Genomic DNA, 17,248 nt, shown 5'->3' with positions numbered 1-17,248 from the left:
CTGAAGAAGCCTTACAGGCAAAACGCGTCAATTGCGTATACATCAATCCCGACACGAGCCGCACAGCTCACGCCACAGCTGTCTCTGGCGGTCTGCCGGCACACCTCCTGCATCCTGGAACTCTTGGTGACACACCGCTACTCCCCGGAGGGAGTCAACATGGAAATATAAGGTCACCCAACACAGCAGGACTACCTATTGAAACACAAGGTACAGACCACCTTTATTAAAACTTGTGCCCACCGCACCACCTCTGCAGCAACACTACTATGTGCCCCCTACAATTGGCAGAAAGACTTAGTGTGGAACAATTAATATATGTGCTTGGTTACACTAACTATATTCTATTAAGCGCACCGGACCAATAAGTATTATTAACTATTGACCATTAAGTAGTGGCCCAGTATTTCCCACCTATAACACAGGGAGTAAAACGCCTCAAGTGTATCACTCAGTGACACTGTATGTTGCATAATTGCACATGTGTTATGTTGTATAATGGTATTAGATTATATCTTTTAATTGAATCTTTTTTTTTTCTTTAGTCATCATAAACTGTTTACCGATACTTATCGCAGATAGCGATTTGTATACTCTTATTATTCTAAATAAACTCATCATATTTATTTTTAGATTGAGTACGACCCTTTCTTTTACTCTACGTATTGTATTTATTATTCTCTACAGAATCCTGTATTATTGGCATAGGGCTATGGTATGTGCTTAGTGCCCTTTCTCTCTATATGCATTTTTAGTAATGGTTGGTATTGCCCTTACCACACTAAGCTGCTACTATTTAGCCAGACTATAGTAGTTTAGCGCATCCCCTTCCTGTATCTTTTAAGATCCATCCATGTATTGTTTTAAAAAATGAATGTGTAATATAAAAAGAAAATCACATGCCTCCACAGCACAACCAGCATCAGGCTTTGGAGCCCCAGTGCTGGTTGTGCTAATAGCAGGGGTCAATTGACGTAGGGGTTCCCTGTATTAAGCACAACCAGCAACAGGCTAATCAGAGCCAGTCTTGGTTGGCAAAATACAGGGGACGAGCGACGTAGGGGTCCTCTCGAAAAAAAAAAATTCCATAGAGAAATCCCAAGAGGGCATGGTGTTTAAGGGGCTACACCTGAAAAGCTATTGGAGGTACGGAGCTGCAATTTGGCATGGGCTGGTAGAACTGTCGCTCGGTGCTGCATGCCAAATTTCAGGGCAAAAACATAAAAAATGAGGGCTTGGGAGTAATTAAAATTTCCAACTGTCAGTATTTTCTGACACTCAATTAGGACCACTTTTCTGTTGTTCTCTATGGGGGATTTTTGGGAAGGCATAACTCAGGGTAGGGGGCAAATTTACACTTTGGGTTTGCTTTATTAGGTAGCTATTGTTCCAGGGTAGGTGCTTTTGGGGTTTAGGTAATTGAGAAAGTTATAGTTTTGAAACTATTATCTCACAAATCCACCATTATAGAGATATGAAGTTTCAACTTGATGCGCAGCCTCAGTAGGAGCCTCCATCAGGTGTACTCACTGTGGCTTCACTTGGGTGCACCAAGATGGCAGGTCAGTGCAGGTGGTAGTGGCGGTGGGCTCGGGGGAATGAAGCAGCCGGAACCCGGGGGATAGTGGGCTTTAACTGCGGCTGGGACTCATTGGCGTTAGCAGTGGTGCAGGCGGCAGGACCCGGGGGAGGTAGCAGCAAACTGATGCAAGCTCGGATCTGAACGAGCCATGATACCTGTATCTTTGTATAAATAAACAAAGTATGGACGGGATCAGTGAGACCCATCTGTGCTTCTGTTTAAAAATGAAACCTGTGTAAAAAAAATGGCTCTGGAACCCCAGTACTGGTTGTGCTAAATACAGGGGACAAATGACGTAGGAGGTCCCACGTAAGAAGCACAACCAGCACCAGGCTTTTCAGAACCAGTCCTGGTTGCCAAAATACAGGGGACAAATGACATAAGGGTCCCCCATATTAAGTGCAACCAGCACTGGGCTCTGAGCTGGTCCTGGTTCTGGAAATACACAAGGAAAAATGCCTAGGGTTCCCATGTATCTACCAGAACCAGTACTGGACCTTTTCTAGTGGGGTGGTGTTGCCACAGCTAGGGGAGCCCTGTCACCGGGTCCCCCAGCTGAAGCATCACCCCTGACCACTAGTCAGCCCAGGCTAGGGATCACTGGTGAACTGGGGACCCCCCCAATAAAGGGGTCCCTCTCCTCAGGGCAGTGGTTGCTGGGTTGATTGTGTAGTGTGGTGCATATTAAAATATATTGTCTTTTTCAGTAGTACTATAGATCCCAGCAAGCACCCCCCCACAAGTACTGACAGACAGGGCATTAAGGGCCTGCTGGTACCTATAGTACCCCTGCAAAATAAATATTCAAATAACACAAAGAGATTATTTGTTGTAATATTAAATTTTTTCCACAAATTCACCTGGGTGGTGGCAGCCTTTAAGCTCTTTTTGATGGCTTTCACTTCCCCCAGGACTTCCACGGTATCTTCACCTGTAGGGCAGTGGCCTTTAAGCTCTTTTGCATGGCCGCCGCCCATCCTGGACTTCCCGGCGTCCTCTTGCTTCCGTTGGTCTTCTCTCCAGCTACCCGTCCGATGGACTGAGTGACTGGATGTCGCCTCGCGCTGGCTTTATATAAGCCAGCTGAGGGGGCGGAGCGATGACGTCGCGAGCCTTGATTGGCTCGCTTCGGCCATTTTTTAATTAAAAAAATGGCGCTGAGGCGCCATTTTTTAAAAGGGCACGCTCAGTTCTTACCATTGAAGTCATTGGTGAGAACCGCTCATTGGCTGAGAGGCAGATGGCTTGCCTCTCTAAGCCAATGAGCGCTCCGCACCGAGATTTCTGGACTGAAATTCCACAGCGGAGCTGTCATTCGGGTAGTAGCATCCTTAGAGGACACTACTAATGTTCGTGACTTGCATAATTGCATTTTTTTCCCCAAGACCCTGCATTGCCTACTTTGGAACGAAGAGGACAGATCCACGCATAGGAGGTGAGTATGGATTTTTTATTACAGGCACTCCATTGGATTATTTACTGGAGAAGAGGACAGAATGGCTTCATGGATACATAGGTGAGTATGTGAGATAGTGTGCATGCATGTGTGTGTGCATGTATGTTTTAAAATAAATTTACTTTTCTACGGTGTGTGTGTGTGTTCTGTGGTTTTTTTAATATTGCTTTTGTTGTGGAACTGCAGGTACCAGCAGGCCGGTAATGCCCCGCATGCTGATACTTGTGGTTCTCGAAGTACCAGCATGCGGGGGAGGCTTGCTGGAACTGTAGTTTAACCTTTTCATGCACCACACTTTACACAATCAACCCGGCACCCACCGCCCAGGGGTGCCGGGGATAGCCCCGGGATATCAGCCTGGGCCTGGAGTGCCCTGCCGAGGAGGTTCCCATTATTGGGGGGTCCCCAGCTCCCCAGGGATCCCCTGCCTTGGCTGACTAGCTGTCATGGGTGATGCTTTGGCTGGGGGGCATGGAGAAAGGGCTCCCCTGGCTGTGGAATCACCCCCCAGCTAGAAAGTGTACGGTGCTGGTTCTGGTAAATACCCATTTTTATCCCCTGTATTTCCAAAACCAGGACTTGCTCAGAGCCCAGTGCTGGTTGTGCTTAATACGTGACCCCTACGTCATTTGTCCTCCATATTATGGCAACCAGGATTGGTTCTGTAGAGCCTGGTACTGGTTGTGCTTCATGCGGGGGACCCTACATTATTTGTTCCCTGTATTTAGCACAACCAGTTCTGGAGTTCCAAAGCCCGGAGCTGGTTGTGTTTTTTTGGGAGTGGGCCACACCATTTTTTTTTACACAGGTTTTATTTTTAAACACAGAAACACAGACTGGTCTCACTTATCTTGCCCGTGCTTCTGTGTTTGTTTTATTAAACACAGATGCAGGTATTACGGATATTCCAGATCTGCACCTGCATCTGTGTGTTGCTACCTCCCCTGGGTCGTAATGCCTGCTACACTGTCGTCCGCACTGCCACTGCTAACGCCCGCTACCGTCCCCTGTTCCCAGCCGCAGGTGACGCCCGCTAACCCCTGCCCCCTCTCCCCCGCATCTCGGCTGCAGCAAACGCTGGCTTCCTTCCCCCTGGTTCCAGCCCCCGCTACTGCCGCAGAGTTCAGCCATATTGCTACACCCAAGTGAAGCCACACCTGCTGAAGGCTCATACTGAGGCTGCGCAAGGAATTGAAACTTCCTATCTGTATAATGGCGGATTTGTGAGGTAATAGTTTAAAAACTATAACTTTCTCTATTACCTGACCCCCAAAAGGCCCTATTCTGGAACAATAGCTACCTAATAAAACAAACCCCAAGTCTAAAATTTGCCACCTACCCTAAGTTATGCCTTCCCAAAAATCCCCCATAGCGAACAGCAGAAAAGTTGTCCTAATTGAGAATGTCAGAAAAAAGTGACAATTGGAACTTTAGATTACTCCCAAATCCTCATCTTTTATGTTTTTGCCCTGAAATTTTGCATGCAGCACCGAGCGACAGTTGTACCCATCTGTGCCAAATTTCAGCCCAGTACCTCCAATTGCTTTTGAGGTGTATCCCCTCATACACCCTCCCCCCCCCCTTCGGAATTCTCTATGGAGATTTCAGTTTTTCTCTATTCAACCTTAATATAAAGGCATTATAATATATAATAGATAGATCTATATAAAAATGTGTGAGTGATTTTCCCTGTACAATGCCCGATCACTGTGGCCAACAGTGATCGGGACACGGGCGGACAAAGGCGAAGCTGTGGCTGGAAGGAGGGAATGGGGACAGGGCAGTGTGAGTGTAGCCGCGCTGGGGGAGGAGAAGGCGAAGGTGCCGCAGGCTCAGTGGGCTGGGGATAGAGTAGTAGCTGGTCATGGCTGCTGCTTCCATAGCAGCGAAGGGGGAGGAGCGGGCGCGCTCACCAGGGACAGAGCAGCAGCCGCAGCTCCGGCTCCCAGGGGAGAAGTGGAAAAGCCGCTCCAAGGAAGGAGGGGATGGGCACGCCGCAGGATTTTTCTTAATTAAATCTGATAAGATCAAGTTTATACTGGGCCATCTGGATCTTTAATTTATCAGCCCAATTGGTGTCTTGATCAGCTTCTAAGACAGGTAAATGAATAGATTCAAGCGTAAATTTTCTCCTTGGTTTTCTGTAATTCTTTCGATGATTGTTCAAATACTTAGAGAAGCAAATCAAGCGAACATTTGTTTAAAATTTCAACCCAGCACTCACAAATGTTTGGGTCATGTCGTCCTACGGTCGGGCAATTCCTGACTCTGAAACCTCTTGGGACCTTTTTTTAATTTATAATAATCATTTAATGATAAGTTGTGTAAATAAAAATCAATTTCCTTTTTCTTAAGCCGTATTAAATCTTTAAATATAAGTTCTGCAGAGAGGGATTCAGTTTCATCCTTAAGTCATTTGTCATACAGAATGCTCTCTGATAGAATATCTCCGATAGGAAAGTGTATGTGTATAAAGGGGTCCTGTGGCTAATTAGCCATATTGAAAAAAAAATTTTTAGGGTAATCTTTCCTTATTGCACTTAATATGAAACAGGCTTTACAACATGCTATCGTGCTTTGTGCAAGTTTGCAAAAAATAAAGTCAGCAAAAAGTGACGGGTGCCCAAACAGGACTACACACAGCCCATGCGTTTACTCCTGTATACAATGTCCAAGGTTCAGGGCCGGATTAAGGCTTGTGGGGGCCCTGGGGCAACTAAATTAAGAGGCCCCCACCAAGCCACACGGAGCCTACTCCCCCCACCCCACCCACCACATGTAGCCTAATCCTACTCCCCCCCACATGTGTGTTAAACACACACACACACACATATATATATATATATATATATATATATATATATATATATATAATCAGTCAGGTGCATAAATATTGGGACATTGACATAATTTTCATATTTTGGCCTCTATTCACCATCACAATGGCTTTGAAATGAAACAAACAAGATGTGCTTTAACTGCAGACTTTCAGATTTAATTTGAGGGTATTTATATCCAAATCAGGTGAACGGTGTAGGAATTACAACGGTTTCTATATGTGCCTCCCACTTTTTAAGGGGCCAAAAGTAATGGGACAAACTAAACAATCCTAAATCTAACTTTCACTTTTTAATACTTTGTTGCAAATCCTTTGCAGGCAATTACAGCCTGAAGTCTGGAACGCATAGACATCACCAGACGCTGGGTTTCATCCCTGGTGATGCTCTGCCAGGCCTCTACTGTAAATGTCTTCAGTTCATGCTTGTTCTTGGGGCATTTTCCCTTCAGTTTTGTCTTCATCAAGTGAAATGCATGCTCAATCGGATTCATGTCAGGGGATTGACTTGGCCATAGCATAACATTCCACTTTTTAGCCTTAAAAAACTCTTTGGTTGCTTTTGCAGTATGCTTCGGGTCATTGTCCATCTGCACTGTGAAGCGCCGTCCAATGAGTTCTGAAGCATTTGACTGAATATGAGCATATAATATTGCCTGAAACACTTCAGAACTCATTCTGCTGCTTTTGTCAGCAGTCACATCATCAATAATTACAAGGGAACCAGTTCCATTGGCAGCCATACATGCCCACGCCATGACACTACCACTACCATGCTTCACTGATGAGGTGGTATGTTTTGGATCATGAGCAGTTTCTTTCCTTCTCCATACTCTTCTCTTCCCATCACTCTGGTACAAGTTGATCTTTGTCTCATCTGTCCATAGGATTTTGTTCCAGAACTGTAATGGCTTTTTTAGATGTTGTTTGGCAAACTCTAATCTGGTCTTCCTGTTTTTGTGGCTCACCAATGGTTTACATCTTGTGGTAAACCCTCTATATTCACTCTTGTGAAGTCTTCTATTGATTGTTGACTTTGACACATATACACCTACCTCCTGGAGAGTGTTCTTGATTTGGCCAACTGTTGTGAAGGGGTTTTTCTTCACCAGGGAAATAATTCTTCTGTCATCCACCACAGTTGTTTTCCGTGGTCTTCCGGGTCTTTTGGTGTTGCTGAGCTCTTTGGTGCGTTCTTTCTTTTTAAGAATGTTCCAAACAGTTGATTTGGCCACACCTAATGTTTTTGCTATCTGTCTGATGGGTTTGTTTTGGTTTTTCAGCCTAATGATGGCTTGCTTTACTGATAGTGACAGCTCTTTGGATCTCATATTGAGAGACGACAGCAACTGATTCCAAATTTCCAAATGCATATGTCACACCTAGAATCAACTCCAGGCCTTTTACCTGCTTAATTGATAATGAAATAATGAGGGAATAGCCCACACCTGTCCATGAAATAGCTTTTGAGTTGATAGTCCCATTACCCTTAAAAAGTGGGAGGCACATATAGAAACTATTGTAATTCCTACACTGTTCACCTGATTTGGATGTAATTACCCTCAAATTAAATCTGAAAGTCTGCAGTTAAAGCACATCTTGTTTGTTTCATTTCAAAGCCATTGTGGTGGTGAATAGAGGCCAAAATATGAAAATTCTGTCAATGTCCCAATATTTATGCACCTGACTATATATATCTATATATATATATCATACTAACACTCACACATATATAGTACACACACATATAAGCATATACATACACACTCATATATATATATATATATATATATATATATATGTGTGTGTGTGTGTGTGTGTATATATATATATATATATATATATATATATATACACAGTATACACATTAATTCATGCATACACACATACTGTATATTAGGGGTGTGCTCCGGCCACTTTTCGTGTTTTGGATCTGGATCTTTCTTCGTGTTTTGGATCTGGATTGGTTTTGCCAAAACCACCCTTCGGTGTTTTGGGGTCTGGGTTTTGTGTTTTGGATCTGTATTTTTTTTTTAAAAAAGCATAAAAACAGCTAAAATCACAGAATTTGTGGGTTTTTCTGCTCCTATGCTATTATTAACCTCAATAACCTTAATTTCCACTCATTTCCAGTCTATTCTGAACACCTCACACCTCACAATAGTGTTTTTATGTCCAAAAGGTTGCACCGAGGTAGCTGGATGACTATGCTAAGAGATACGAGTGGGCGGCACAAACACGTGGTCCATCTAGGAGTGGCACTGCAGTGGCAGACAGGATGGCAGTTTGAAAAACTAGGCCCCAAACTATACATAATGCAAAGAAAAAAAAGAGGTGCAAGATGGAATTGTCCTTGGGCCCTCCCACCCACCCTTATGTTGTATAAACAGGACATGCACACTTTAACAAACCAATCATTTCAGCGCCAGGGTCTGCCACACAACTGTGGCTGAAATGATTGGTTCGTTTGGGCCCCCACAAAACAAGCTGGCAATTAATCTGTCCCTGCACAAACTGGCTCTACGGAGGCAAGATGTCATCCTCATCCTCCTCATCCACCGATTCCTCACCCTCTTCAGTGTGTACATCCTCATCCTCACAGAGTATTAATTCGTCCCTGCTGGAACCACAGGTCCCTCTGTACGTTCTGGAGGCTGGTCTCCCTGGAAGAGTTGTTAATTAATTTTATGAACATCATCTTCTCCACATTTTGTGGAAGCAACCTCCTACGCCTTTCGCTGACAAGGTTCCCGGCTGCACTAAACACTCTTTCGGAGTACACACTGGAGGGGGGGCAACAGGTAAAATAGAGCCAGTTTGTACAGGGACCTCCAAATTGCTTCTTTTTCCTGCCAGTACAGGTACGGACTGTCTGACATGCCTACTTGGATGCGGTCACCGATGTAATCCTTTAACAGACAGACGCACGCTTGTCGCTGCTGCTTTGAGGATGCAAGTGCAGCTACAGCCCACACAATTCACAAAGACAGAAAAAAAAAGAACAATATTTTTATTGTTTGTGTAGCACACTTTGAGGGTGTCACCACCCTTTAACAGACAGACGCACGCTTGTCGCTGCTGCTTTAAGGATGCAGGAGCGGCTACAGCCCACACATTTCACAAAGACAGAAAAAAAAGAAGAATATTTTTATTGTTTGTGTAGCACACTTTGAGGGTGTCACCACCCTTTAACAGACAGACGCAAGCTTGTCGCTGCTGCTTTGAGGATGCAGGTGGAATCTAGACGGGATTTGTAACCCGGGGACACACTACCTCCATCAATTGTCTAAATCCCACTGCACTAATGGCGGATACCGGACGCACGTCTAACACCAACATAGCAGTCAAGGCCTCAGTTATACGTTTTGCTTCAGGATGACTGCTGTCGTACTTTATCCTCATCGCTAGGGACTGTTGGAGGGTCAATTGTTTAGTAAAAGTAGTGATGTTCCTACTTCCTCTCTGGGATGATGAACAACTCCCAGCAGCAGCAACAGCACTAGGAGGAATTGGTTCTTGATCTTTCCCTATTTTATTTTTATCGGAGAAAGTTTGGTCCTCCATTTATGTTATATTGATATATACGTGCGGCTACTGCGCACACAATTCACAAACACAGAAAATAATTTTTTTTTTGGTTTGGAGTGTACTTTGGGGGTTACAGTACCCTTTAACGGTCAAGCCAGCCGGCCCTTTACTTATGACACAGGCGCACGCTTGGCACTACTTTGTTGATGCACGTGCGGCTACTGTGCACACAATTCACAAACACAGAAAATATTTTTTTTTTTGGTGTGGACTGGAGTGTACTTTGGGGGTTACAGCACCCTTTAATGGTCAAGCCAGCCGGCCCTTTACTTATGACAGAGGCGCACGCTTGGCACTACTTTGTTGATGCACGTGCGGCTACTGCGCACACAATTCACAAACACACAAAAAATATAATTTTTTTAGCACTTGGGGGGAGCACCCCTGATGGACAGAGCACCCCCTGGACAACACTACAGCACCCCTTTAGGACTGGGACACTGCACAGGACTTTGGTGTGGACACAGCCCCTATGGAGAACTGACTGCACAACACAGTCCAGCCAGCCCCTATGGACTTTGAAGTAGTGGACACAGCCCCTATTAACAACAGCAGCACAGCACAGCCTCTATGGACTTTGAAGTAGTGGACACAGCCCCTATGGACAACAGCAGCACAGCACAACACAGCCAGCCCCTCTGGACTTTGAAGTAGTGGACAACAGCAGCACAGCACAACACTACTCTGCACTACACTACACTACACAGCCCAGCCAGCCCTTACTCCCACCCTCCCTCTTCACTGTCCACAGCCGAGTGAGAAAATGGCGCCGACGCGGGTACCTTATATAGGTTCCAAAACCCGCGAGACTCGGAAGGCGGGATGATGACGTTTTGCCTCGATTTCAGATCCGAGTCAGGCGGGAAAAGTCGAGCCTGACTCTGATCGGCCTCGGATCGGGGGGGGGCGGATTTCAGAAATCCGAACCCGCTCACCCCTACTGTATATACATTAGCACAAACACATATATGCACACAAACACAGTACACACTTACTTGTATCCAGCAGCTGCAGGTTGCTAATTGGGGCAGGCACCTCACATCATTGCCATATTGGCTCCGCCCCCATTATGGCTGGTGAAGAGAGGATTTGGTCCATCAGGGGGAGTTTCTAGGTACTCAGTACCCCCCCCCCACCCCTGCATGTTCAAGTGTGGAAGCAAGGTTTGGCACTCCAGATAACAGAGTATAGCCGCTGCCGGTGCCATCACAGAACCAGATATACAAAGCAGAAGGTGCCGCACTCAAGGCATAAATAAATAAACTCAATAGCAGGCTTGATTTTCCAACTGTCATCAGGAAATATACAGAATACAATACAAACATACCTTTTATAAGCTGCACCACGTGAAACCAGATACCCGGGAAGCAGGACTGCACATCCGCCCGGCAGTCGTTTTGGATGATGTCATCACACTGATAGCTTGCTCTGACGCTCCCATACTTTGTCACCATAGCTACAAAACAGATACAGAAATGTTAATACTAGTCAGCACAAGGAGTTGTTACACAAGCAAAACAATACAAATTCAATTAGGTATCTAATGGACTGGAGTTAAATCCAGAATAATACTTATTGTGACTGGAACTCGCCTTATGCCTTAACACATAAGATAAACTTAGTTATGCCATGTGGTTTAAGCTACATAGGAAAAACTGAGAGAAAATTAAAAGCGCGCATGACTGCGCATAGATCGGAAATACGTTATGCACTGAGCACTGGCTCCAGCGAGCAGCCTATAGCTCGGCAGTTTGCCAAATGTAAGCATCCTCTGTCCAGTCTTCGCTATAGAATGATCGATCACGATCCACCGCAATTACGGGGAGGTGATCGTGCTAGAAAACTACTCCAATGTGATGGATAGTACGCCTTAATATTTTATACTCTAAAGGGTTAAATGAAAACATCTCATTCACTAGCTTTTTATAACTAAGTTTATCTTATGTGTTAAGCCTAAAGGAGAGTTCCTGTCACAATAAGTATTATTTTGGATTTAACTGCAGTTCATTAGATACTTAATTGAATTTGTATTGTTTTGCTTGTGTAACAACTCCTTGCGCTGACTAGTAATAACATTTCTGTATCTGCTTTGTAGATATGGTGATAGTAACACAGTATGGGAGCGTCAGAGCAAGATAGTGTAATGATGTCATCCAAAACGCCAGGCGGGTGTGCAGTCCCGATTCCCGGGGATCCGGTTTCACGTGGTGTAGCTTTATAAAGGTATGGATGTATTGTATTTTGTATATTTCCTGACGACAGTAACTGAAACATTGAAAAATCAAGCCTGCCATTGAATATTTTTTTTATTTATGCCTTGAGTGCCGCACCTTCTGCTTTGAATAGTTGGTTCTGTGAAGGCACCGGCAGCGGCTATATTCTGTTATCTGGAGTGCCAAACCTTGAATATACTTTTTTTTTTTCCCCTGCCTTTTTGGCAATAAGCTAGACTTGGAGTGCAACATAGTATAGATTTGTAAAAACCTTTGCCTCATGCGTCATACTTTAAATAAGTACCCAATCAGTATTGCGGTTCTGAATCAGCCCAATTTAAATTGTCTTTGGTAATGTAATTATAGAAGAGAATTTTATGATTAATGTATTCAGAGTGGCATGATGATTTATATATTTTTGTTTTCTTTTAAGCATTGGCTGGACCATACGAAACCTGTAAAGAAACAAATAAAAAGTAAGTAACATTAAATATACTGGTTTCTATCACTTTTACTTTTATTCACAACTGATTGTCTGTAACTCTATGTATTGGGTTTACATGGCCGAGCATGCTCAGATCACCATGTGCAATGCCAAATATCGGCTGAAGTGGTGTAAAGCTCTCGCAGGTGGTTTCTGGAGCAGTGTAAATCCAGCTTCTGGCAGTCTTTCAGACAAATATGTGTTTGGTGGATGCTTCGTGACTGAATGCATACTGCCAACTGTAGAGTTTGATGGAGGAGTAATTCTAGTTGGGGCTGACACTCAGGTTATAACAAATCAGAAAAAAGGTTTAAAGAGCACACCCACGATGCAGAAGCGATATTTACAAAAATAATACAGAGAATATATGAAGTCCCAAGATCCGACTGCTGTGGTTAGAGAAGTAATAATTAAGGACAGAAAGGGACCTGTAATTGTATTACCAATCAGTACATAATAATGTTGGAGAAGCTGCTGGGTTTTTCTAGCTTCTTGGTCTGCTGGGAAAGCATCAATGCACAACCAGGTTCAAGAGGAGTGGGGATGATATGATCTCTAAACAAAGTGTATTACCTCATATAAGAGAAGTTTTAATTATCAGAGTGTATTTGCAATTTTCTTTAACAGGCGCAATACAGATACACTTTCAAACAGACACATTTTGGAAGATTTGCAGGTCATGGCCTGCAAATGTGAACACAAGTTTCTTGAACCTTGCCTGTATGACAATGTCCCTTCCCACCTCAGTTCCACCTCTTCTTCCTGACCAATTAATATCTCAAGATCCCATTCCCACATTTGTTCAAATATTTCCACAGATTTGATGGGAGGCGTCAGTGTCTGTTGTTATGTTTCATGGTTTGGCTTCAGAGCCAGAGTTCCATTTGAAGAAAAATCCTAATGTTACAGCATACAATAATATTCTAGAGAACTTTGTGTCAACAGTTAGGAAAAGGTCCTTTCCTGTTTTAGTATGACAGTCCCCTAAGATAGGTCGATAAATGGATAGATGAATTTCATATGGAAGGATATGACTGACCTTCACACCATCCTATTGAATATTTTTGGGTGAATTGGGACACCAAATATTCGTGTTCACACTCTGAAATTTTCTTGTGACTGAATGGTAACAAATGACAGCAGCCATGTACCAGTATCTAAAGGAAAGTATTGCCAGGAGGGTGGAGGCTGTTATAGCAGCAATATGAGAACAACTCCATATTAGTGCCCCAGTGGCCTTGGTATGAAGTGGTCAACAACCACGTCTTGTTTAGATATCCATATAATTTTGTCAATGTGCGTGTGTATATTTGTATGTAAATATGTATGTTTGTATATATTAGAGTGACAAATCACTAGATAATTTATAACTGTAATACAATTAAGATTTACAGATTTATTTTAATAATTTCCATCACATACTCACACTTTGCTCTTGATTTTATCAAAATATTTAGCTGATCTGTTTATTTTAATATTATACATTAAACTTTGCATTTTAATTTTCTATATCCCAATGGAATACTTAATATGGTTGCATTGGACCAATGATTAGCTCATGAGTGCCCCTGATGGGAATACCTTTTCTTTGTTGGAATTTTAATATTTGTTATAATTAATTAGCACAATGCCTACACATCATGGGTTCTTATCTCCAGTCCTCAAGTACCCCTAACAGGTTATGGATTGTGGATTTCTTTAATCATGCACAGGTGAGTCAATTTATTTTGTTTAATAAGTAATTATCCCACCTGCTTTCACAGAAAGAAATTTAAAAACATAGGGGTCTATGTATTAAGCCTTGAAGAGAGAAAAAGTGGACAGAGATAAATCTGTAGTTAGTGTCAAGAGTTGCAGGGCTGGAAATTCCACAATACTCTAGGGCTGGCAGCAATGCACCTTTAGTGGTTTGCTCTAGAATGTGGTAAGCAATAGGTACTGTCTAAATATAAAAATACTGTTGTCTAGAAAGGGTTGAATTGGGTAATAAAAACTTTTAGACATTTGAAGTGAACCCTTTACTTTTTGTATAGCACATCATTAATTATTTTGTTTTATTTACAGTTGGCCCTCCCTATACATTGCACTTGCGAATTAAATATTACTCCTCTGAACCAAATAATCTTCATGAAGAGTTTACAAGGTATGGTTCGTGCATGAAAGATTTTGCAGCATATTTGTGACAGACATTAACAATCTATTGTTATGATCACCTATAGGGCCTGATTCTGAGTATCCACCTAACCAAGTCCTATGAACGTTTCTATAATGCCATTTTTAGGGCAATCACGGAGGACATGTCTAGATGGCACAAATACTATATTTCCTTCCTAGATAGGATGCATAAATGCAATCAAGATGATTGTCCTCACTAAGTTACTTTATCTCTTCAAAACCCTTCTGGTTGTAGTCCCTGTCCATGTGCTTGCTTCCCTACAAACCTCCTCTGGCAAATTTATTTGGAACTCTCGGAAGCCACACCTACGTAGAGAAATATACTACCAGGCCACTCATCTTAAGCAATTGGTGGCTTGGCACTCCCCCAAGAGTACAAGATGCTGTGTGGACCTGGAGTGAGAGATGAGTGAGGTGGACTCAATATCATACCAAACCTGGCTTCTCCGTAAACACAGATCCTCTTCTGGATTATCATTTCCTCGGGTCGCCCTCACTTTATATGGAATTCTCTGGCCCCAAAGTTCATTCTCTTTACCTACCCCTCCCCCCAAACACCCATATAGTACCACCCCTGATTTCTACTGGGCCAGGCATTGCACTTGCCCTCAATCTGGACTTCAGTTGGAGTTACCCATTTTTTGCATATTTTAGGTGGGTTCGCTCCTCAATCTTTTGCAGAACTTCAAGAAAGACATTCCATACCCCGCTCTTGCTTCTTTCAATTCTTGCAAATATGGAGCTTTGTTGATTCCTTCTGCTCCCCCCAGTGTTCCCAACCCAATGGAGCGTTTATGTATCTATCACCCCTTGAATATAGAGGTACTATCTCTCTATTGTATCACTCCATCTTAAGCCCAGCCCATGCATCCTTGGCAGCCCACAAACTATTTTGGGAAGTGGACCTTGGCTTCTCCTTGGGAGAGGACACCTGGGAGGAAGTTCAGTCTAATATAGGAAAATGCTCCATTAGTGTCGCCATTCAAGGTGTAACACGTTGGTACCTTGTCCCGGACCGTCTGCACCAACTGTTGCCCAATGTCTCTTGATTATGCTGGCATCAGTGTGGTCAGGTGGGCACCTTTTTTCACATTGGGTGGACTGGTCCGCAGAAAGTGCTCTTCTGGACTATGGTCAGTTTACTTATAACTTCAGTAGCGCCTGCTCGCCCTCTCTCTTTCCAGTCATGCTTCTCTTATGTGTCCCAGTCTGACAGTTACCCAAGCAAAGCAACAAATTGATTATGCATGTCTCTTGCACGGCTTAGTACCAGATCGCTAGAGCTTGAAAACAATCCTTTCCACCCCCTCAGCAGGAACTAATCAATAGGATATGGTACATGCCTAAGATGGAATATTTAACTAGCCTCCAAAACAACACACTGGAGTTTGGAGGCCTTGGTATGCTCGCCATAAAGCATCTGTCCCTGGTCTGGTATAATGGCAAAGCACCTACACCTGGTCTTCCTTCTCACTAAACAATCTCTTGTCCACTCCCCCCCCTCCTTTTTTTTATTCTTATTTTCTTCTCCTTCTTATACTCTCTACACCCCCCCATATGCCCACCCCTATCCCTTTCCTTCATTACAGTTTTATTGCTTATGATACTTATATTTTTAAATAGATGGATTTCTACTGTATTTATAGAGTCTAATGTGTTAATATTGTCTACATTGTTATTGATATTATTTATGTAGACTCTCTTGCAAATATATTTGTAATCTGTTCAATAAAATTTTGTGATCATAAAAAAAAATTAATTCCATCCAAGATGACTGCCATACTGGTGACATACCCTAGAAAGTTTTCCTACACTCCCATGTCATATGTGTAGACACTGGATTACTAGTTCCTTACTCATTTTCTTTTTATAAGGGTGTTTCCACACCTACAGACCATGTTCTATGTATGTATGTATGTATGTGTGTGTGTGTGTAATATATATATATATATATATATATATATATATATATATATACAGGTTCTATAGGTCCACAGGAACTACCTTGGGGTATGTGGTTGGTGTGATCCAGGCACCGAACAGTCAAAGCTTTAGCTCCCAGAATGCCCTGGTCCTCCTCCATATATACCGAGCCCCCAACCACAGGCATTCCTTTTTATTCTTTGGTGCTCAGCAGGATTCAGATGCACCTTTTGAACAGGGGTCTGCTCAGGTAGTCCCAAGCTTTAATTTTATAAATTATTTTCTTTTCTATTTTACTGAGTTAGCAGTGCTGAGCATCCTAACAAGACACATGCCCTGTGACTCCTTCTACTTCTGCCAGTGACGCAACACCAGTAATGTTTCTGGTGATTTTGGCGGGTCACAGCGGAGCTTAGCTAGCAGCGACGCTGGAGGCCCGGACTGCAACATGACGTACAGAGATGTCCGGTAAGGCGATTCCTCATTTTACGGGGAATCGCGCACGGCAGTCCTTGCTCCCGAAGACTCACCAGAAGCCGCTGCAGTGAGGGCCCGAGACAGTCTGCGTCCTGACTAGACCTCCGGGGCCTTATTGTCTGATGCTAGGGATCGGAAGTAGAATCATCTACTGCCATGAGGCCAGCGTACCCGGCCAGTTGATGCAGCCTAGTGGAAGTAGGCTCTCCCCCGGCAGCCCCGACCCTGAACCCAGACGCAGCTCTGGTGAAAGGTTCCTACATCTGGGTTGCTCCTCTGACTCTCCTCATGCATTTGAGATGCCCACAGTCCATTATTAGTTCTCTGATAAAGCGGTTTGTCTCAGAAGGGTTGGGTCTTCCTGTATATCTCTACCCTGGGTCAGGTATATAGTGCTCTATATCCTAACAAGCCTCCACCTTTGGATAGTTGATCCAGAGCTCTTTGCAACTAGATTGCTTATACATATGTGACTTGTGCAAGCGCTGCATATACTGCATTTTATTTCTAAACT

General features: G+C 43.4%; 1 protein-coding gene across 1 annotated transcript in view; it reads left to right on the top strand.

The window, feature by feature from the left end:
- The window catches only part of EPB41L4B (erythrocyte membrane protein band 4.1 like 4B), a 316,007-nt gene that overhangs the window by 168,302 nt on the left and 130,457 nt on the right, over positions 1–17,248 (top strand). The window contains exons 3-4 of the mRNA XM_088445740.1: positions 12,109–12,151; positions 14,224–14,302. Coding sequence (XP_088301866.1) covers positions 12,109–12,151; positions 14,224–14,302 — 122 coding nt within the window. The remainder of the gene's footprint in view (positions 1–12,108; positions 12,152–14,223; positions 14,303–17,248) is intronic.

This window comes from Taudactylus pleione, unplaced genomic scaffold, assembly GCF_031769625.1.
Source record: "Taudactylus pleione unplaced genomic scaffold, aTauple2 ptg000386l, whole genome shotgun sequence".
NCBI classification, from domain to species: Eukaryota; Metazoa; Chordata; class Amphibia; order Anura; family Myobatrachidae; genus Taudactylus; species Taudactylus pleione.
The sequence above is the reverse complement of the archived record's forward strand: the minus strand, read 5'-3'. Positions and strand labels throughout refer to the sequence as shown.